The 22,454-nt window shown below is 39.7% G+C and overlaps 1 protein-coding gene across 1 annotated transcript in view; it reads right to left on the bottom strand.

The window, feature by feature from the left end:
- Positions 1–22,454, bottom strand: part of DOCK3 (dedicator of cytokinesis 3) — a 603,029-nt gene that overhangs the window by 113,169 nt on the left and 467,406 nt on the right. The window contains 10 exon segments of the mRNA XM_043518507.1: positions 323–515; positions 5,340–5,510; positions 10,193–10,274; positions 11,830–11,930; positions 12,326–12,409; positions 18,575–18,617; positions 18,619–18,670; positions 19,617–19,788; positions 20,647–20,753; positions 21,326–21,488. Of these exon segments, the coding sequence (XP_043374442.1) occupies positions 323–515; positions 5,340–5,510; positions 10,193–10,274; positions 11,830–11,930; positions 12,326–12,409; positions 18,575–18,617; positions 18,619–18,670; positions 19,617–19,788; positions 20,647–20,753; positions 21,326–21,488 (1,168 nt within the window).

The following is a 22,454-nucleotide window of genomic DNA, read 5'->3' as shown; positions in this document are numbered from 1 at the left end:
AGTTAATAGTATTGTTCTGTACCCTAAATCTCATGTTTCTACACTATCTGAGGTGACACTATTTATGGGGCATATCACATACAGTACACCACATTCTTCACTGTAGGAAAAGCTCCATATATGTAGAACAATATATACATAAAGAGCATACATACACCATAAGTACAACATAGCTAATAACTTCTCCAAGTTATTTGTATTCTTCACTGAATGGTTCTCCACAAAGTAGCTGCAAAAAATGCAATACAATCCTACCATCACTTCTCTGGATTTACCAGGGGCATTCAGCTGCAAGTGTTACAAACGGATGCCACTGTCTTACCTGAGAAAGAAAACAGGTGGCTGTCCACAGTGCGTGCTATGGATTGCAGCTTAACTACATCCATCGACTGTCCGATATGAACTGTACTGGGCATGCTTCCTAGAGTTCCCCTCACAAACTCTGCTACTTCCTGCACAGTGAACATCTGCAATAGCTCATCAAAGATTGCAGGGAAGGAATTCAGTAAAGCAGCCTGAAAAAAGAAAATGAAGAAGTTATGACAGTTTTGAGTTCTCTAACTACAGAATAGGGATGGCACATCATAGATATATTTGTGTGAAATACAAATAAACAATGGTAAAACAGAGTTAAGGGTCCTAAAACGCTATTACATTCAAAATGGTGGCAGATGTTCTATCTTTGCAACACCCTGCAGCTCACAAAAGCAAAGCACTTCTGGTATGTAAGATCATGCTTTGTTCTGAAAGCTTTGCAATATCAACATATTATATAATAAGTTGAGCACAAAGTGATTTTAAAAAAACACAAACAGTACTGGCTATATTATAGCCTCACGGTTTGTAAAATGGTGTTAAACAGATTCTTTTTGGTCTCCTGTCAAAACAAAAAAAACCCAAACTGGTCCAAATATTTTTTTCTTGATTTTTATCTTTTAATGAAAAAAGTGCTTCTGAGTTAAGAACTTCTATAAAGATTTTTGCACTGAAACAACTTAGTAAGGGAAAGTTACAAACCATTCTGAAAGGTTGTTTATAAATAAGATACTGAGAGACCCATAAAAGCACCACCACGTGATACTACTGTACTTTTACAACAGTGAGGGTATTTTTGCATTAAAATAATGCATCATACCATGCAAATAATAGAGCAAAATTTATTTCTGTGATAAGGGGATATCTTCAGTACTTTGGAATTATCCCTGAAGGTTTCTCTGGACTGGAGGAAGGATCTCAACATAACACAAACAGAACTCTTCATTTCACACTCCTGTCCTTCCTTTCTATTCACTTCTCCATGAAGGTAAATAATTCCATGAGCCCTCCCAATCTCCAGGCCCATACACCTGATGTTATCCTTAACTCCACCCATTTACCCCTCATATTCAGGATGTTTTAAAATCCTCTGTTTCCTCCTTTATGGTGCATCCAAAATTCCTGTGTGCATCTTAATAACATCCCACCTGGACTATTGTAACCTCGTCTCTCTTCAACACTGCCTCACTCCTATCCAATCTATCCAAAATATCACCACGAAACTCACTTTTTGACCACATTATCCCCTTTTATGAATCCCTTAACTGGCTCTGCAGTCCTTTGCACAACAATTTCAAAATAATTGAACTCAATTTGTTAGGCTCTTTCCAGGTCTGCTCTTGCCTATATCTCATTAGTGGCTGTCCACCACTCTCCTCTATTCTGCCAATCTTTCTTCCCTCCACATACTTTTTCTTTCCTCCGAGAAGCACTTCTGTGTCTTCTCTTATGCTGGCCCTTAGACTTGGAATGTCTTCCCTGATCCTATATACTACACAATTTCCCTCTTCAAAACACTTTTATCCACAATCCTTCCAACAAACAATGATCCTCTAACTAATGTCCTTTACACTATAAAAATAAAAAATGCAATTATGAATAAAATAAAAACAAAAGCCTTTTAGAACTAACAATTTGTCCTGTATAGTCCAAAACATTCTCTATATTCCTTCACCCTTTCCTCCATTTCTCTTGCCTGTTATCTCCCCCAGCATCTTGTATTGTGATCAATTTAGATTACATAGTGGCCTAAAGAGTTTACAAGTGCCATCACATGCAACATACACATGTTTAATTAAACTAATAACAATCAGAGTTTTTTTAAATATTTCAAGGTATCTCTTTGAAGGCTATTACAATGGCTGTGAATCTCTACATCAGTTTATCTCTGTGATAATCTGATGATTCTGTAGACTAACTTTGGGAGGTCTGAGACAGCCTTTGGGATAATGGCCTGAGATATCAGGTATTATGGCCCTGGGTATTCTTGCAACAGTTTGCCTGAAGCCTGCCTATAAATCTATCTTCTGAGTGGGAGGATTTCTGTAATGATTTAGGAAACCTAGTAATAGTTCAATAATATGCTAGATAACCTGCGGGATCTCTGTGGTGGTTTATTAATTCTTAGAAGGGTATGGTCGCTTTCTGTACAAGTATCTGCAATGATCTGGTATATTCCTCTTGTCAGATCATTGAACTGGAAAGAGGGCAGAATCAATTTCACTGTGATGGCTGGGAAAGGAGCATGGAGAGAGAGAGAGAGATCTCTAACATCCTGGGTGAAAGGAGAAGTGTGAAGGTTTTTTGTTTGGTTGGTTTTTTTTTGCTAAGGTCTTGAGCATTTCTGTCATGGCTTAATAGCTTTCCAGTTATCTGGGTTGCTTTTTATTCACTCAAAAGACCTAACTCTGGATCAGTGTATGAAAATATAAACAATGAAACAGGAACAGGGCTGTTCTAAATTACCATCTTCACCATTAGATTTAAGTCTTTGCTAGAACATTACTGATCAGTATTGATATGAAATATTCAACAGACAAGCACTGGACTAGTGTTACTATCATACAATGATACATGCACTTAAAGAACCTAATCATTATAACAAAAGGCTTGAACTTGTAAATTGCCATTTGCCACAATCATCCTGGTAGAAGCAGAAAGGATGAGCAAGGTCCAAATAAGTCTTCTTTCATCATTTGTCTAAAATATCTTCTCTCCGATCATTGCTTCTCCTAACTATTAATATGTTAAGCATCCTTATAACGAAGGATGCATAAGATCCAATCTCTCTTCTCTTTCAATATTGGATCTATAATATTTTCTTTCTCATCATTGTTTTTCATGACCATGTAGTTATTAAATATATCTTGTTTACTAAAGGATGAATAAAACCCAATATCTGTTCTCTTTCATGACTGATTGGATATACTTTTTTCCTCTCATCGTTGGTTCTCCTGCACAAGTTGACTCACATAGGTATTGATGACCACTTTTACTGTATTTTCAGTGTTTGAAATCCTACGTATTCAATCCATTATCAGAATATTTCACATCATGAAAAAACCTGAAGCTCTACACTGCACTCCAAGATTATATGCAGGAAAAGATGGATTTGGGTAGGGAAAGAAGAGTTACGGGGCACATCCATGATGAAAGAGTGGTGCAGGCAAGGTGATTATTACTTACAGAATTAAACGACGGCCTTGAAGTACCACCACACTTTTGTGGGGCACATGTCCCAGCTCCGCTCACCTGTCCTCCAGGCTGAGGGGCCTATGGGGCAATGAGGGTCGAGGGGGCAACACAATGGCAAGTGGGAAACAAAAAGTAAACTTTTCAAATATTAAACAGGACAGGTTTTATAAATATACAAATGCCTGAAGTGAAGACATTTTGAAAGACAGTAGTAACACAGGGCAAAAAAGAGAGAGAGAGAGAGAGAACAATCCTGTCCTCAGTTCAGTTTCCCTTATGTATTTACGATAGCCCAAACGAAAAACAAAAGAATGGTTTCCCCAGACACTATTTTCCTCCAATGTCAGTTTCCTGGTAGAAAGTTGCAGTGATTTCTGATGACCTTGGTCCATACTCTTGCTAAGTGATTAAATCAAAGGCTGCAGCAGTGGTTCTCAAACTTTGTCATAATGTGGACCAAATCACGAGAGAGAGAGAGATTGTCTTGCTGACCACTTTTCCTCCCTTGATTTAATCACTTAAACTTTATTGTGACAACTACAGCAATTGCTTCCATGGAAAATCCTATTAGGACAATATTAAATGTATCTGTAACTGTCTTTTATTGCATTTTACCTGAGAATGTCGAGAACCAGCACGACATTACCAGTCAGCTCTATGCATATCACAATTTGAGAGCCTCTGAGATAGGGTATGTACATACAACAAAAGATCCTACTGTTTAAAATGTTGAGTTTTACATGTTAGTATAGTGATCCTTACAATAACACAGAGCCAGACTATGACATCCTTACTCGCACTGAGGAGCGCCTTACCTTATATGCAAAAAGAAAAGGAGTACTTGTGGCACCTTAGAGACTAACAAATTTATTAGAGCATAAGCTTTCGTGAGCTACAGCTCACTTCATCAGATGCATTTGGTGGAAAATACAGTGGGGAGATTTATATACACACACAGAGAACATGGAACAATTGGTTTTATCATACACACTGTAAGGAGAGTGATTTGTTGGTGATGGCTCATCTTAAGTGATCACTCTCCTTACAGTGTGTATGATAAAACCCATTGTTTCATGTTCTCTGTGTGTGTATATAAATCTCCCCACTGTATTTTCCACCAAATGCATCCGATGAAGTGAGCTGTAGCTCATGAAAGCTTATGCTCTAATAAATTTGTTAGTCTCTAAGGTGCCACAAGTACTCCTTTTCTTTTTGCGAATATAGACTAACACGGCTGCTACTCTGAAACCTGTCATTACCTTATATGAACTCCCACTGAAGTCAATGGAACTGTTTGCAGAGTGAGGCACTACCAAACATAAATAAGGATATCATAATATGATTGTAGTCAATCCACCATTAATTCCAGTAGTGATGGTTAAATTGAGGATGTGAAATTTTCTAGGGTTTGCTAGTTGTTAACTACACATCAATCAAAACTTTTCCACTATGCGCAGCTGCTGTGATGTACTGTATTAACTTGAACTTTCCTTTCCTTTGTGATTAATAAAGAAATTAAAATTCCTCTGTGCAAATTCTGAGACATGCTTATGAATGAGACACTTAATATAAAACCAAAAAGAATATGGAATGTCTACTCTAACCACATAACATGACAATATACGCCTCCCTTCACTGTAAAACTGCCCAGCTGTTCTGCATCTGTTCACTGTCTAAACTTACTGTGGAACTATGTCACTCATTTCTGTAAAATCAGCCTGTAAAAGAGGGCAAATTATGCCTCTTAACTATTGGAGGAATATGTTGCTTGTGCATAAAATAGCTGCCTCTGCACTTCCAGGTGAATTCAAGTATAGAAAATAGCTAACCTGTGTGAAGATGAGAGTCTCTGAGCTCCTGCTGTCCAAGCTGAGTACAAATCTGATGGACTGGAAAAGCTCTTGGATACTGGAGCGAAATTGTTCTTCCTCCATTCCGCAAGTAGCTCTTGAGTAAAGGATCCGAGATTGGACAATGAACTTGAAAAGATATTCCAAGGCCTTAATGAATAAGAGAGGAATGAGAGTAACAGAAGAATAGAGAGATAAGGGAGCTTTAAAGAGAGCCAGGAAGATTTTAATAACATTATTAATAATGGAATTCTTCATTCACAGAGAACAGGGGGAAAAAAACAGGTTGTGTAAATTAAAACACAGTTATATACAACCTGCTCATAGCTAATTGTTCCCTCCTCACCAACAATCTTCACTATGGAAATCTCTCATTAGGATAAAAGGTGTGTTCTTAATTCAAGTTAACTGAATTAAGGCAAAATCCTAGTAAAGATAATGCAATAGGTAGTTTTCATGCAAGTTAGCCAGTTGAGCTAAAAACTATGGGGGGGCTTAATCTTTCAGCAATTTTTCTAACTTACATGAGAACTACAAACTACTTTGTCTTCAACAGGATTTTACCGCGAGTTAACTAACTTGAGAATACATTTTTTTGTTCCTAGAAAAGACAGCAGTGATGCTGTGGATGCATAGGCTAGCCACTTGAGTAAATACCAGGGCCATGGGTGGGCTTGGATAGCCCCTGCTGCTGCAGCTTCACCGCTATTGGTATTGAAGCTAGCCAGATCAAAGCTAGCTTAGGTATATCTACACCACTGACTGCTGTGTAGAGATACCCAAGATGGTATAATATGCTAGGCATGTACGTGGGGTGGCTATCCCCTACTGATGCTTGTGCTGCAGAGTTAGCACAGATATGTCTCCTCGAATTGGAAATTACACCTCCAGCTCCAAATGTTCACGTACCCTTAGAGTAAAAGAAGAGGGCCTACTTGGGGGAAAAACCCTGCTTTTCACTCTGGACATGATGGCCTGGCCTCTCTTTATCCCCTGCAACTGCATGTAGAAATAGCAGTTTGTGGGTGTGGAAGGAGGCAGGAGCAGGATGTGAGGGTCTCTGGAAGGCCATAACTTTACTACCAGCAAGGAGCAGTTTGTACAGTAGCAAACCAACTTCCCTTTTCTCGCAGCTGAGTACAGTTGCAAGGGGAGATAGGGATTTTTTTTTCTCTCTCCCCATATGGCAACTTTTCTTTGTCCCTATTTAGCCCAGGCAGAGGGGGAATAATCCCCTTGAAATACAGCATTTAACACTATATAGTGAGTGATAATTACTGCTATTCCAGAGGATTACCCCAGTGAGTTTTTTACAGTAGAGTGAAACTTCACAATATGGTTTGTATAGACTAGGATAAATGGTGTATTTTAAAAATGTGTTTATTAAAATGCTTTAACTAATATTTTAAAAAAACCACTGATCTAAACAGGGTGACTAGCTGTATTTTTATGATTCTATAATTCTACATATCAAGTGGTAGAGATGGACTCTAGGGGTGAGCTAAGTATCAGTGTAAGAAAAAAATACTATCATAGTGCACCCTTTATTATGCTAACCAGCCCAGCGTAATCAGCAATAGTAAAGCTAGCTTAGGTATATCTACAATAGTAATCACAGGGCTCTCAGCTAGCTGAGAAAATGGGTAGAACTGAGTGCCAGTATCCCATATGAAAACATAATGCTCTCTATTCTGATCACATGGAGTACACAAGCAGCAGCAATGAAATGTATTTCAGGCCTGTGCCATTTTGCTTCAGTAGGCACCACCCCCTTCCCTTCAGTCTTCCATTTTGGTGTAGCTGAAGTGCTGTTTGATGCCATCCTCATAGTCTGGATACCAATAGCTACATTGTCTAAGTAAGCAAAGAATAGGTTGGATCCGCACAGCTGGCACAGAGACATCATTAATGTCCTGGTGAAAACTCTTCCTGCCTGTCACAAGCGGAATTCTTTAACATTCTCACATCATGCATCTTGCCTGGTCAGCCAGTGTGAGTTCCAGGATTTGCTCTCTAAGATTTGCCACAGCCAGTAAGACTTATGTTTGTAGAAATCTGTGAACTGATTTTAAGGACAAAGAATTGGGAAATGAGATTCATTAATAGTCCCAGCACAGTTTGAGAAGTCGCAATGTTCAAAGCCCTCCATTATCTCTGGAACAGTGGTAACCTTGATCACACGGGCCAGTTCAACTTCCTTTTAATCTATACCTCAATACAACATAATCCATTGAGGAATACCTCACACCAAAGAGCTCCACCAGGTGATAATATTCTACTCTTGATCAGTTTTCAGACTGCTATTGCAACTTTTGTCCACAGGAACATCAGCTCTCATACAGTAGTTTTGCATTGTAAGTGTAAGTCTGCTGCCAGCTCCACACACAGAAAGTCAAAATTGGGCTTGGTCATCCACATGGGTCTCAGTCACTCACATTTGGTCCAGACAGCCACAACACTATCTCATCAGCACATAACATGTGACCTGGCCCAGAAACCACTTTTCTCATGATCCAGTTTGGAAATACAACAAACCTCTTCATTTGCATTTTCGTTAGACTCAGAGCACTCTGTAAAGATTACAATTTCTGCTCTACTTTGCTTTCAGGCTGTCAACTACCAAATTCCAGAAGTTGGAGGATGCAGCAATGTGAAGTTACTTGAAATTCTCCATAAAAGGAAAGGCCACTGTGACCCAAGGAAGAGCATTATAGGATTTGTATATGATGTTCCATAATCCTCTATGAAAAGAGGTTTCAGAGTAGCAGCTGTGTTAGTCTGTATTCGCAAAAAGAAAAGGAGTACTTATGGCACCTTAGAGACTAACAAATTTATTTGAGCATAAGCTTTCATGATGAAGTGAGCTGTAGCTCAGGAAAGCTTATGCTCAAATAAATTTGTTAGTCTCTAAGGTGCCACAAGTACTACTTTTCTTTTTATGAAAAGAGGGGTTCTTAAAAAGACCCATGCTTCTGCTATGGCTGCCCAGAATGCCCTCAGGGAGTTAGGCAGAGCGCTAGGTGTGGATGCAAACACATGGCTGTGATGGCAGAAAAGCTGGTGCATGAACACCAACAAATTATGTTAAATGTTAGAGACTCAGTTAATCTACAAAATCACAGTTGCAGAGTGTAAGGCCCTTAGAGAAGTATAAATTAATTGAAATGCCCTGAGACCTTCTGTTTTCTTGAACACTATTATTTTGGAGGCATTGTCTGACAATTAACAGAGACAAAAGGGATTTCAGTCCCAAACTGGAAATTAAGTTTCTGCAAGTTTGGTCAAGCCAACAAGCGGCAAAGGCAAAATGAGAGAGAGAGTGTGTGTGTGTGTAAAATCAAATCCATAGGCACCAAAGCCCTCTGCTATAGTCTTCAAATACTCAATGAATCGGTCTGTTTTACAGCACAGACACTATGAAGCACAAAAGACTGGAAATCCAGCTTGAAGGAGGTGGTAGGGGACATTTAAAGCAAGGGAAAGACTGTCAGACTAGTACAGAGAAATAAACAAAAAGTAATTTTTCAGGAATAAAGTACATTTTCTTCAGGTCTTATATCAGTCCAGTGATCATAGGGACTTCAAGAAGTAGCAACTCAGAAGTGTGAACTCTTTGTTGGATTATTGCTTGGTGAAACCTTCTACTAAAGGCTACATAGACCATTATTGCTATCTTCATCATTTCAAGTTGCCTATCTCTATACAGATGCTTCACATAGGTCCTGAACTGAAGCTACTGTTCAGGATGTAGATACAGAAATGAACTCTAAAATGTGAAGTCAACAAATGGACCTTGACCTTATAGGTCTTTGACATAAAACTATCCATCTTTCATAAGAAAATGAGGATTCAAAGCCTGATCTGTGTCAGAGCCTTAGAAACAACTTTTTCTCTTTCCACAGTTACTGAAACATCTGAGCATCATTAGCACAAATGTGAAGGTGTATACTAGCTGGAAATGTCATTTATGAGAAAGGGAGACATATTTCTGTTTGCCTGTCCCAGAATCTGCTGAAAAAGGTGGACCTGCTTAAGATGAAATGATCTATTTGAGGACCTGTCAGTGAAGCCAACTTTCATTCCTCTGGGTTCAACAAAGGCCAACTGAGAGAATTTTGTGTTTCTCCCCCTAAAGAACATCTGAATTCCAAATTCAATGGTCTTTCTCTAGTAAACCTCTTAATCTTGGTGACTGAGTTCTTGCTGTTATAATATAATTATAGTAAAAAAGTAGCATTTTATTTGTTTTCTGTGGAACTGAACTAGTGCAAAAACTATTCCCCTGGTTCACACACAGGATGGGAATCTGTGTTTTCCTTCAAAATCATGCTCTGTTCATTGACAACTGATCCATGCTCTGTGGGATGGTATCTGTCAACACCACAGTCCACTCAAAGGCCCATTTACTGTTTTCTTAAAATATTCTAGAGCTTCATCCAGTCTGTGTCACTGCCAGAAATAAAAACCAGAACTTCAGACTCCCAGTCTGTGCTCTAATGACTATAAAAATGTTACTTCTTTAAAGATGAAATTTACTACTGTGCAGAGGGCCAGCACAAGGCCAGTGCCCCACAAAAATACTACTTAAATCCACAAAATAGGGTTTTGGTAGGAGTTAAGGAGGCATAGATCTTGTACTGGCCCTCTGCACAAGATTAGATTAGATTCTTAAGATTAGAATTTGGGCAGTTTTTGACAAAGTTGAAATTTGCTCTGGACAAATGAGTACTGGAAGTCCGTTCAAGATCACGTTTCATGTGCCTTAGAGCAGCCTCAGCTGTGTAGAAACCACAGTCACATTCAACATACAGGTATTTACGACAAACACATACCCTCATTGCTTCCTGGATATGATCTTGTCGTACAAGCTCAGCTGACCGGTCCATGTACCACTTCAAACATCGGATCAGTTCTCTGAGTAAGACACACATTGACAGAAACATCAAGCAATTATCTGAAAGTAGACAATCCTGAAACCTTCTGGGTTTTTTAAATGACTTGGCAGTTGTTTCCTTAAACAGCAAGAAATGCAACATGCTCTCTTGTTACACTCACTTTTAATAGTTAGGCATATTAGTCTAAATAACCAAGTTTACAGTAATGACATATACATTAATTTAAATGTAAAAGAAATTTCTGACACCAAAAAATAACTCTCCCTCCATAATTAACTCAAATGGAAAGAAACAAAGAATCAAAAAGGGGTTATAACAAATCACTTCAAACAAAGAAAATAATCAGTTTACAGAAAATAAAATACATGTAGTATTTCTTTTTGGCTAAACAATCTGAGTAAGGCTCTTATAGATAAGCAATTTTCAGAAACTGTTTGAAACTGGAAAAGACCAACTTATGTAAAAACATAGAGAAAATACCTTCACCTAATTTCCTAAAGTGTACAAAACTGTTTAGAATGCCCTGAAGCATTATATATGCTTAAGAACAAGTTTGTTTAGACACCATCTCATCAGAAGAAAGTAGAACTGCTAATAACATTTTCCTAAGATCAAAGATGACACTGATTATTAAAAATTGTGAAACTGTTTCCTCGTCCTTCTGAACTTCACTGTGCTTTGTGATTCCCATACAGTTTCCAATCTGTTTTAAAAGAACATTTTCAATGTAATCTAGTTAAGATTTTTTTCAATACACTATAGCTTGAGTCCCCTATAATACCAGGGCCAAGAATGATGGATCTGGAAGATTGTTGTGTTCACTTTATTTTGACCCAATTTGGGAGTCACTAAATTATGCACAAGAAGCAATCTGGAAGAAAGGTAAAATACAATCCTGTCTGATAATTGCTACTGCTTTCTAAATCTGACTCATGAAGTAACATTTCATTGTAATATATTGGAAAATAAGGCTCACCACTCTTTTTGAGTGTTACTGGAAATTAATTTTCTAATTCTCTGTTGAAATGAACATTCTGCCTTTAATGTCACAGAACAGAATACCTTGATCTAATCTGAATACTTGCCCTCTTCTTTGAAATTAGCCATAGGAAAAGGCACTAGAGAATAGGTGATTTGTCTCCCTAAATGGAGGCTATTGGTCTTATGCCAATGGATGCATTCCTGATAAGAAATGTAAGAATCATTTTCATGATCCCTGCTTAAGTTTCATGCAGGCCTCAAGTAGCCAGCATCCTTCTAGTATAGGAAGGGTGGATGCTCTGTGGGGCCCATCAATACAGCTTCTAATTAGTTGCTGCTGAGTGACATGAAGTGCTTCCTCACTTTTCAGCATTCCGAGCCCCTGCAGGCTAAGACTGGGACTAGGACTGGCATGACATTCAGCAGCTTTTCTCTGGGGTTAGATTTAGAAGTCATGCTACAAAATTTTTCTCCAGAATGTTTGCTTTTGAATACCAGATATACTCTGCTAGTGTAAAAGTTATAACTCTGGTGCCCATACCACTCAAAAGTCTGAGTGTTACTATACAAAGTGATGACAAAACACAACCTACTTGTAAGCCAGTGCCCCTGCAAAGTGTTTCTGAATGTACATATCCATAACAGGTCGGAAATGGAAATATTTGCTGTCACGCAGCAGATTTATAATGAACACCTGCGGAAGATAAAGAAGGGAACCCATAACAGAGCAAACTACACACGTCACCAGAGATTAAATGAACAAGCTAAACAGGCTAAGAAACAGTTAGATGATGGGGGGTTTTTTCATATGCAGGCAATGGAAATGCTACTCTTTGACTTATTGTTTGCCCCTCCCATACTGATGGATGTAATCCTTCTCTCCTCATATTTTGGCTATGGTTATCCTACTCCTTGCACCCAATAACATTACAAAAAATTACAGGGGTAGAACCTCCAGCAGAATCTCTCAGACATTTTAAAGTAATAAGATACTAGCAATAAGGCATGGTGGTAAGGTAACAAGAGCATGGGAAATACTGACCACCAGGGAAAGAAAAGTACTCATTTAATGGGAGTGGGGCTACTTACCAAAGACTGAAAGACCAACAGACCATACTTTTCTGTATTGTCATCCAAAATCACAAACAAAGTGTCTAGAATGTCTTGCAGGAACTGAAATGGCAGGAAGAGATAGAGAATTTAAATCTACAAATCCTGCTTACATTCAAGAGCACTGCTTTTATTCTCAGACGTGACATACTTTCCTATACCATCATTCTGCAGGAACAGACCACTTTAAGATTCACCCAGAGTAGGTGTAAGAAAAATTACTTATTGCCAAGAATGTCTCCCGTCCTTTTACAAAGAACAATTATAAAAGAAAATGACAAACACAAAAATTATTTTATTATAAACTATTTTCATTTAATTTACTAGTGTTTGCCTTTCACGGTCTCTGGGCAGATCAACAGTATTGCCCAAGACTGACAAAACCGTTCACTGTTCTGCAGTCCTAAAAGCATGTGAGATAGCATTCCACATCTGATACAAGCATATCCACTGATTCACAGTAAATAGTAAGTGTTTCAAGACATGGTTAGTACAAAACAGTTGTATTTTACGGGACAGAGATTCAGGGTGGTGGTGGTTGTTGTTTTTATCAAGTATCTGTGCAACAATTTAGCTATACAATGCCAGCCCCTTTTGTCCACGACATGGCAGGCTGCTCAGTTTGCTGATCTCCCACTGCTTTCCATTTCAATAAATAGGACCCACTGGAGAAGATGATAACGAAGTGACAGTGCTATAGGTGAAGTTGATAGCTAGCATTGTAGGCTAGCTTTGTGCAATCTATTCCATCGGATTCTTTGATGTGGAAAAACAAGAAAAAAAACCCATAATGATTTATGAAGTCCCCCCAAAAAAGATACAGTTGTCACTGAATGGCAGTGAATTCCAGAAGGGAGTCAGTCACCATTTCACTTGGAATATGTTAAGTCCACATATTTTTTAAGATTCCTAAAGAAGAATTCTTCCTGTGCAGACCCATGCTGTATTGCATTGAAGACAAAATTTATTCTCAAAATTATGGAATTTGGTGAAGAAGTCAAATATGGACATGAAGGAGTAGGCTTGTTTTGCTCATAATCATATAAGGCAACATTGAATATGTAGCATTATTCAAAAATGAGTACCATTAGAATGGGCAGGTTTTTGGGTTCACTATCCCAGAGGCCAAACACACCCTCCTTCCAATTCTTAAATTCTGAAAAATAAATTGCAGGGAGGGCTCTCTGCTTTTCTGGAACTAGTGGAAGGGATAGCCACTGTCTTCATATCTAGCATGGATGTGTCCTTCTCCAGGCTCACAAATGTGTGAATGTATTCTGATATATCATCTTTGATCTGGAGAACCTGGGGCATGTAAGATAACAGAAGAGTTGGAACTCAGCACAATAGAGATTGCCAAAATTTGTTTTTGTTCTGTATTGGAAGGAAAACAAAACCTTTTTCATTTTTTTGCAAAATGAAATTGTATCTAAACATCTGTGTTTGGATTGAAAAGGCCAGGTTTTCAGTTTGGGGGTTCTCTCTCTCTCTCTCTCTCTGTGTGGAAATGACAAGAGAGTCCACCCTGGACCTCGCAAATGTTCTTGTTAAAAACGTCATCAAAATATATACATATCTGTGAAACATTTCAGTTTTGGTGAAACAGCTTACTTTGATGAAAAATATTTTGTCAGAAATGTTCTGACCAGCTCTAATTTTGAGGCCTAAGGAGAGATTTGGAAAAGCGGAGAGAAATAAAGAAGGCCTCCTATAGATTGTTAAGAAGCAGTTGGAGTCATGGTAAGGGAGAATGATCTACTTGCTCTGAAGGGAAGGATCTGGGCAAGACACATAAAAAAAGAAACCTAAAAAGTTGAAATAAATTTGATTGGCATTTTCTGAGCCTATTCAGGTCCAAATGTTAAAATTTCTGAGGTTTGTCAGTCATAACTAATAGCCACCAGGTTGTTGCTTTGTGAACAAGCAGAGCTGCATATTTAGCTCAGAAATCAAATAGTCAACTGGAGTTTCAGTTCCATCCTTGCCTCCATGCAACTAATGAATTTTTGAGTATTCTTGTTTATTTAGGAAGGGAGTTCAGAGACAGCCACTTTTTCAATATTTCCACACAAAAAACATGGTTAATTTAGAGGGCAAGGTTGCTTAACTGTACTTCTCTCAACAATGCAAACATTAAAAAACAAGGAAATCATAAGTTAAGGCAACATTCACCCCAAACACAATAATGGCGGAGGATTGGGCCAAAAGAAATCTAATGAGGTTTAATAAGGATAAGTGCAGGGTCCTGCACTTAGGATGGAAGAATCCAATGCACCGCTACAGACTAGGGACTGAATGGCTCGGCAGCAGTTCTGCGGAAAAGGACTAGGGGTGACTGTGTGGACGAGAAGCTGGATATGAGTCAGCAGTGTGCCCTTGTTGCCAAGAAGGCCAATGGCATTTTGGGATGTATAAGTAGGGGCATAGCGAGCAGATCGAGGGACGTGATCGTTCCCCTCTATCGACATGGTGAGGCCTCATCTGGAGTACTGTGTCCAGTTTTGGGCCACACTACAGGAAGGATGTGGATAAATTGGAAAGAGTACACGAAGGGCAACGAAAATGATATAGGGGTCTAGAGCACATGACTTATGAGGAGAGCTGAGGGAGCTGGGATTGTTTAGTCTGCAGAAGAGAAGAATGAGGGGGGATTTGATAGCTGCTTTCAACACCTGAAAGGGGGTTTCAAAGAGGATGGCTCTAGACTGTTCTCAATGGTAGCAGATGACAGAACGAGGAGTAATGGTCTCAAGTTGCAATGGGGGAGGTTTAGATTGGATATTAGGAAAAACTTTTTCACTAAGAGGGTGGTGTTAAACACTGGAAGCTGCGTTACCTAGGGAGGTGGTAGAATCTCCTTCTTAGAGGTTTTTAAGGTCAGGCTTGCAAAGCCTGGCGGGATGATTTAACTGGGACTTGGTCCTGCTTTGAGCAGGGGGTTGGACTAGATGACCTTCTGGGGTCCCTTCCACCCTGATATTATTTTCTGATTCTATGATTCTATGATTCTATGGCCAGAGACCCCTTTTACAATTACAGACAGGAATCAAGTTTGTATCCATTCATCCTAACACAGGCTGCAGACCCCCAGCAGACTAGACCTGAGAGTTCTCCCATAGCTCCTACAGGCCAGAATGATACGTGCAGGTTATATAATCAGATAACAAAAGACCATCCAGGTTATTTTAATTCATAGACAAAACAGGAAGATTTTCCTTTTTCATGGTGCAGGAGTAAGAGGGAATAGAGGAGGGTTAATTTCCGGTACAGAAACTGAAGTGCTTCGAGATGTTTTGCCCCTAAAGGTACACACGTGCCCCAAGAGCTTTTGATCAGAGATTTTTCACCAGCAGTATCTGTGGGTCCCACCTGCACCATATGCATAGTCATGGTTTGGACTGAGGGAATATAGGAAGGGCACAAATCAATTAATCAATGATGAGTTAATGATGGAATTATTGCTGATAGGGATACAATCCTGAATCTCTGCATTTTTTTGAAAGCGTCAGAGTCCAGGTTCAGTCTCCATCCCCCTTTTCTCTTGGGAACCAGGAAGTATCTGGAGTAGAAGCCTTTTTAGGTAAACTATGAGGAACCAGTTCAATTGCTCCCCAGCAGCAGGAAAGATTCTACCTCTTGCCTAGGAGACCCTTGTGGGAAGGGTCCCTCAAAGGGATGAGGGAGAAGAGGGAATGGGGCTGAACTGGATGGTGTAACCCGATATAATACTTCAAGTATCCATCAGTCTGATCTGATGTATCTGTGAGAGATGTACATCACAGAGGGCAATTGGGCAGGGTGGTGCACCCCAGGATTCATAGTGAGATGATCTGTGACCCTTGACCAACGGTCAAAATGAACAAGAGGCTGTACCAGCAGCATTGAGAGAGGCCTGCAAAGAAGCTTTGGTATCATCTGGCCTTGGAGATGATGGTTTGAAACTGGTTCTTCAGGTCCTGAGGCAAGTGATCAATAAAATGAGAGAATTTTCTATAATGTGTGTAGTCATATTTTGACAGGCACAATAGTTGGCAATCCTGCATTGTAGTTCAACGGAAGAGTAACTCTTGCAGCCAAGGAGGTCCAGGTGCTTAAGATCCTGGTCATGAAGAGCTGATTTGGACAGCTCCTGTTTCTCTCATTAACCATGTTGATCACCGGAGAGTTTGGGGAGAGGTGGGAGAAAAAGCTACTCTGAACCCTTGGCCAGCCCATAGTACTTTTTGCCAGCACTCCTGCTTGTTGGCGGATGGTAGCCAGTGTTTTCAAATGGCCATGGTTATCCGCCTGGAGGAGAAGTATTCAAGATATGCTGAGGTTCCTGTATCCTCTCTAGGGGAATCTGTAAAATCTCAGTCATCCACCTTATTAGTTCTTGAAAGACTTTGAAATCAACCATGTAGGATGGGGGAAAGGAGCATAACTGCCACCTCTGGAGGAAAAGGATTTATTGGAAGGTAATGTGGTGGAATCCTGGACAGAAATGTCTGAGTCCAAGGAGGTGTTTCCCCCCTGTATCTAACGGACGAACTAGGAGTGTTGGTACTGTTGCCATGTCAGTACTGGTGGTTGTGTTGGTACTGGATTCTGAGTTGCAACCAGTGACTGACTTGTAGTGTGGAGGTGCACAGAAGCTGGGCAGTATGTCAGGACAGGTTGGTACATTGGTACCAGTAGGAAATCCCTGTGTACCTCTCAGTACAGCGGATTCCGGATGTGACTCAGAGAGCCTCATGATATGGGAAACTGGTTGGTATCAGCAATTCTAGCACTGCTCCTCAAGCTGACGTGAGTTGAGAGGTACTGGATACAGTATGGATGGGTAGTCCATATGCTCCTTATGCACAGAGCCTGGATTGGGGTTGGTGGCATTGGGTTTGGAGGGCTCCAAGGGTACCAACAATCATGCTGAACAGGGCTGTTGGTCGTAAGACTTCTCAGTATGTGTGCTGGAAGTCTGTTCATGAGTACCAACATCTTGATACCAGAGGAGGCAGAAGCCTAGTTGTACCCATACTGCCTCTCAATCCCTGGCCTTTGGGATGACTTCCCCTTCTTTTAGATGCCACACATGGGGATAGTGATGTCTGTTCTTTTTAGAGGGCTTTGAACACTCTGAAGCTACCCTTTCTCTGCTGACCGGAGCCAAAGTCGTCACCGGAATGCTCTGAGAGGTTGATGCCAATGTATGCAGGGGAATCAGACCCTGAAGTGATGGTGGCTCTCAAGGACTGCTCCATAAGCAGTAACTTCAGTCTGTCCTCCCTCAGCTTCCTGGATGTGCTCCTGAAGCCAGAGCAGACCTTACACTTTGATAGGATGTGGGACTCTCTGAGGCAGCCGAAATGCCGTTGCCAAGGGGAAGGACCCGTGGCAGGTCTGGCAGGGTTTAAAACCCAGGTTTTTGGGAATAGCCCAAGGAGGGAAGCTGCAGAAAAAGGACGTCAAAGGGCAGAGGCCCTTGCTGTGAAAATAAGGGTGGGGGAACCTCCAAAAGCACAGCTTGTACCAAGAAGAAGAAACAAAAATAATAAAATAAATGGTCAGCTAGGTATGCTAAGCTAGCAGACACCACATGCTCTCCCTCTCTAGCTACAGGTGGTTGAAAAGGAACTGGAGTTGCAGGGGTCTGCTCCTTGCTAATATACCATTGGTCCAGAGCACAAGGATGTGTGGAGGGCAGGCACAGACATGTGGACACTGCTAGCGAAAAATCTCTGATAAAAGTGTCTGGATGTGTGCCCGCGTAAAGTGGAGCCCTTTGGGACAATAACTCCAAGAAGAAGCTGTAGTTGGCAGGGATAATGTCGATTATTGAGTGTTTCGGAGTTTAGGATTTTTGAATTACAGTTTTTTAAATTCCCAGCTTTCATTCATTTATTTTCTTAAACTTGTCTAAATTCAAATATATCAAATAAACTGCAATTCTAATGCTGTTATGATTAATGCGTAAGGTCAACGTTTATCTCAATTTAACTTTTTTGGTAGAGAAATAAAGCAGAAACATGACTTTCTTATCTACACACTGAAAATATATAGACACAAAACCTGAGCCCCTAAAAATACTAGGTACATAACATATCAGATAACAGTCGTATTATCTGGGCTTAAAAATTGACAGCAGAGAGTCAGTCACAGGAAGGCTCTTCTGGTTGCTCCCTCAAAGACACTGTTATCATAAAAAATAATTTTCCCAGCAGTAAGACTGACCATTAGTTGACTCAGTACCTTAACAATTTCCTCGCCATTGACATGCCTCAGTCTTCCTAGAATCCATTACACGGTCTGGGTAAGCCTTCCATTTTAAGAGGGCAAGCAAGTCCACTGCAAAATGACACAAGAAAGGAACATGCACTTGATATACTGTAAAGCACAAGGACACTGAAGAATGTCTAGTACAGGCACTACATGGCTAGGTTACTAAAGTTCAGAATCAGTATGACAACAATAGAGGGCCAGACTGGCACTAAAAGAAAGAAATGTTTCAGTTTCCACTGCATGTTTAGATCTGTCTGTGGTCTCACTCCTGCTTTTCACACAATATAATGAAAGACTGAAACATGGTATAAGTTTAAGTGAAGCCTCTAAAATACTAACAACAGTTCAAGAATCCTTCCCATAACAAAAACTTGTGCGTTAGAAACACACTCAGAACCAGTCAAAATTTATAAACAAGTAAGATAGGAAGGAAGTCACCCCCAAGATGTGATAGAGATTGAAGAGGCGATACTTGTTCAATGAATTACTCCTCACCTCAAAGAGAAAACGCAAGGAATAAATCTCAGAAACATATCTTACATTATTGCCAAAGAAATGAATGGTGTTTAAAAAGTAAAGGTTGTATCTCTCCCCATTTTGTCTTGATGTTGCATTGTGGGCAGTCACATTTCACCCTTTGGTGCCTCTGAGGACTTGAAGAAAGCAACATCAAGCCTTGATCACAGAAACCTTCAATATAAAGCCCAACAGAGCTAATTTAGAATTGAGTAAACATGCTAACTTTGAATTTATTATTCTCATGAGTTTAATCAGAATTAACAATGTTTTATCCTAGCCTTTGTGCCTCTATTTACAGAAATATACATACTATCTTTGTTACAAGTTAGTATGCTCATTTCCTTAAAAAACCCTGTCTCTACTCATTCCAGTAGCAATGAAGCTTAGTAAATATAAGCACAGCTAACATTAAACCATACAAAAAAGGAACATTATATTGAAAAAACAGAACATGTTTCAATGGCCTTGTTTTCAGAAGGGACAGTCATGGTACCGTTCTGGGTGAGTTTGGTGGAGGAGAGCTGGGTCGAGATCGAGAAGGTCTCTTTGGTACTACGCTGGAAAATGAGGCTAGAAGGGATGTTAGGGCAGCCATTGTAGTCCTCTTTGCAGCAGGGCAGCCCCAGGTACAGAGCATGATTATTAAATGTGCTGTTCTCATCACACTGCAGATACAGAAAGGAAACTAAATTTTACCTAGTTGATTTACTTTATTCCACACATTCATGCCTTGCTAGCAACTGACTAAAAGTACTCTGAATTATTATGTATTATTTGTATTTGATAATACCTAGTCATAGATCAGAATCCCATTGTACGATCCTCTGAGTGCACAGAAAATCTATACCCAGAAACCTATGCTTGCCATCGTCAGGTATACTACATTAAGTCACCCACCTGTGCTTAAGAAAATGTTGTCTCCCTTCAGAACAGATCCCTTCAGAACTTTGTGGTCTCTGTGGTCACCTGTGCTTAAGAAAATGTGGTCTCCCTCCCACAGATCCCTTCAGAACTTTTAAGGACCTTTCAAATACACTACATATATCTGTTTGAGAGCTATATCTATACACTGAAGGAAAAAACTAGGATAATCTGGTAAGGACAAAATTACTCTGCTAGAGTATTGTTGAGCAGGATTATGGTGTCTCACATTACTAGTCTAGTCCATAACAGCATGTTTTCAGAGCATAAAAGCATATAGTAATAACAAACCCTCATAGCATTCGTGGGTGGTTATGAATACTAGTGAGATTGAATTTAAAACCAGAGAGGAGTCACAAAAATCATTATAATTTGAGGAGAAAAATCAATTGTACCTGAAAAATGAAACCCATCTATACCAAGTCCTATAATTTGGGATCTGTTATAAATAGGTTCATAATCCTATCACTATTTCCTCATGTAATGAAAAACAGCATTTTCAGAAATGCAATGATGTTTACTCAAATGTATCTATACTGAAGTAGGGATAAATAGGTGGCAGTTCTGCAGTGCAGCATTAGAAGAGTTGTGAGCTATGGTACCTTATAAACATAAAGCTCATGGATATCATCTGATAGGGTGGTGCCATCATCTCTCATCAGAGGAGTAAATGCAAAGCCAAAGAGCTTTTTTTCTCCTTTGTCTTTAGCTGCAACAAGAAATAAAGAACATAGAGAAACATTTCTGCATATGCTGCAAGTGTGTGTGTATAATTTTTTCCCCTCACTCTCTATACTTCACACTCACTCCTTAGCCTCTCTGTATTTCTAACAACCAATGCACGAAGCCACATCAGGATTCATTTTTATATCTATCTGTAGATTAGAGATACACACACACACACACATACTGTACTAGGTCTCAGTTTATGCTATGGACCACACAATTAGTCTCTACAAATGTAAATCAGACAAGCCTTTATCAAGATTGTGCTGACCGGAGTAAATCATATGCACAACTTGTAAAGACAATATGTCAAAGGACACAGTAGGAAAACAACATGGGAGTCTGTTGTCCTGAACTGCATGTTCTAAGCTAGAACCTCTTTTTCTATTCTCTGACAACTCTTGATAGCACCAGGATTCTTAACATTGTACTTATTGTACTTTACTGTATTGTATTGTACTCTTCCAGTCACATGGCATCCTAATCCTCTACTTGTAATAGAAAGAAATCAACATTTTTAGATTTGTTTTGGACAAACGATTATGTTGCACTCACTGGAGCAATGCCTGAACTCAAAGCGAAGGTGAGACCCACGAAACCTGTCAATGGGGATGGGTAGCTTGATAATTTCCCCCCAACGAGGGCTGTTACTGTGGTAGAGGACAAAAGAGTGGTATGCACTTCTGCTTGGCTCTCCTGAGCCTAAACTGATACAGTCCTGGAACAAAACACAAAAGAAAGAATAAAAGACATCACCTCTGCTACACAAGTAGGGTGACCAGATGTGCCGATTTTTTAGGGACAGTCCCAATTTGCGGGGCTTTTTCTTATATAGGCACCTATTACCTCTCACCATCGTCCTGATTTTTTACACTAGCTATCTGGACACCCTATACACAAGTCATTTTATTACACTGAGAGAGCCTCATGCTGAGGTTACTGAGGTTAGTCTCTTTTTTTCTCTGTATAATTCATCCCCTTCTGCAAACACAAGGACAGAGATAGGAGGAGAATCCTTGATGCAAAGGAATCTGAAGTTTTTTGAAGGGAGATTTTTAGACTGCTTTGGATCAGAGGTACAGTTCTCGGACCTGTGTCTCAAGCAGCATTCAAACAGGAGTTGTTTGCTTTCCTTTTTCCTCAGATTATTATTAAGTTTTACTTTTGCATCAAGTAAGTGCAGGATATATTAACAAATGGATCAGAAGGAAAAATGGGAAGTAACAGATAATTACTCACTTGTAATTAGGCTTCTCTGAAAACATCATTTGGCTAGATTCCTACTTTGTGTCTCAGCTCACTAATTTAATGCAGGGAAGAACTCTCTAAGGCTCTCAATTTTTTTTGCTCTTTGAAGCACTGGCCATACAGCCCTGTTCTGAGATCAAATGCAGTGCCCCAGTGCCCTTAGATAGAACGTTTTATTTCATTTTACTGAGTAATGGCAAGCAAAGAACACACAGGTTAATAATTACCACCTAAAGATACCAGAGTGGATTCCCACTCTTGGAGACTAAAAAACTCCAGGGTAGTCTTGATTAATCTATACATTCTCAGCACATGGAGGACAAAAACTGTACAAGTCAATTTAATTAAGGAGTATCATGGAAACTTCCTGAACCCCCCATTCATAACAGGAGTTAGGACAGTTGGGAGAAATAGTGAGCAGGTGGCAAACAGCTGG

This window comes from Dermochelys coriacea, chromosome 7 (assembly GCF_009764565.3).
Source record: "Dermochelys coriacea isolate rDerCor1 chromosome 7, rDerCor1.pri.v4, whole genome shotgun sequence".
NCBI classification, from domain to species: domain Eukaryota; kingdom Metazoa; phylum Chordata; order Testudines; family Dermochelyidae; genus Dermochelys; species Dermochelys coriacea.
Note: the sequence above shows the minus strand (reverse complement) of the source record. Positions and strands in the feature narration are given on the sequence as shown.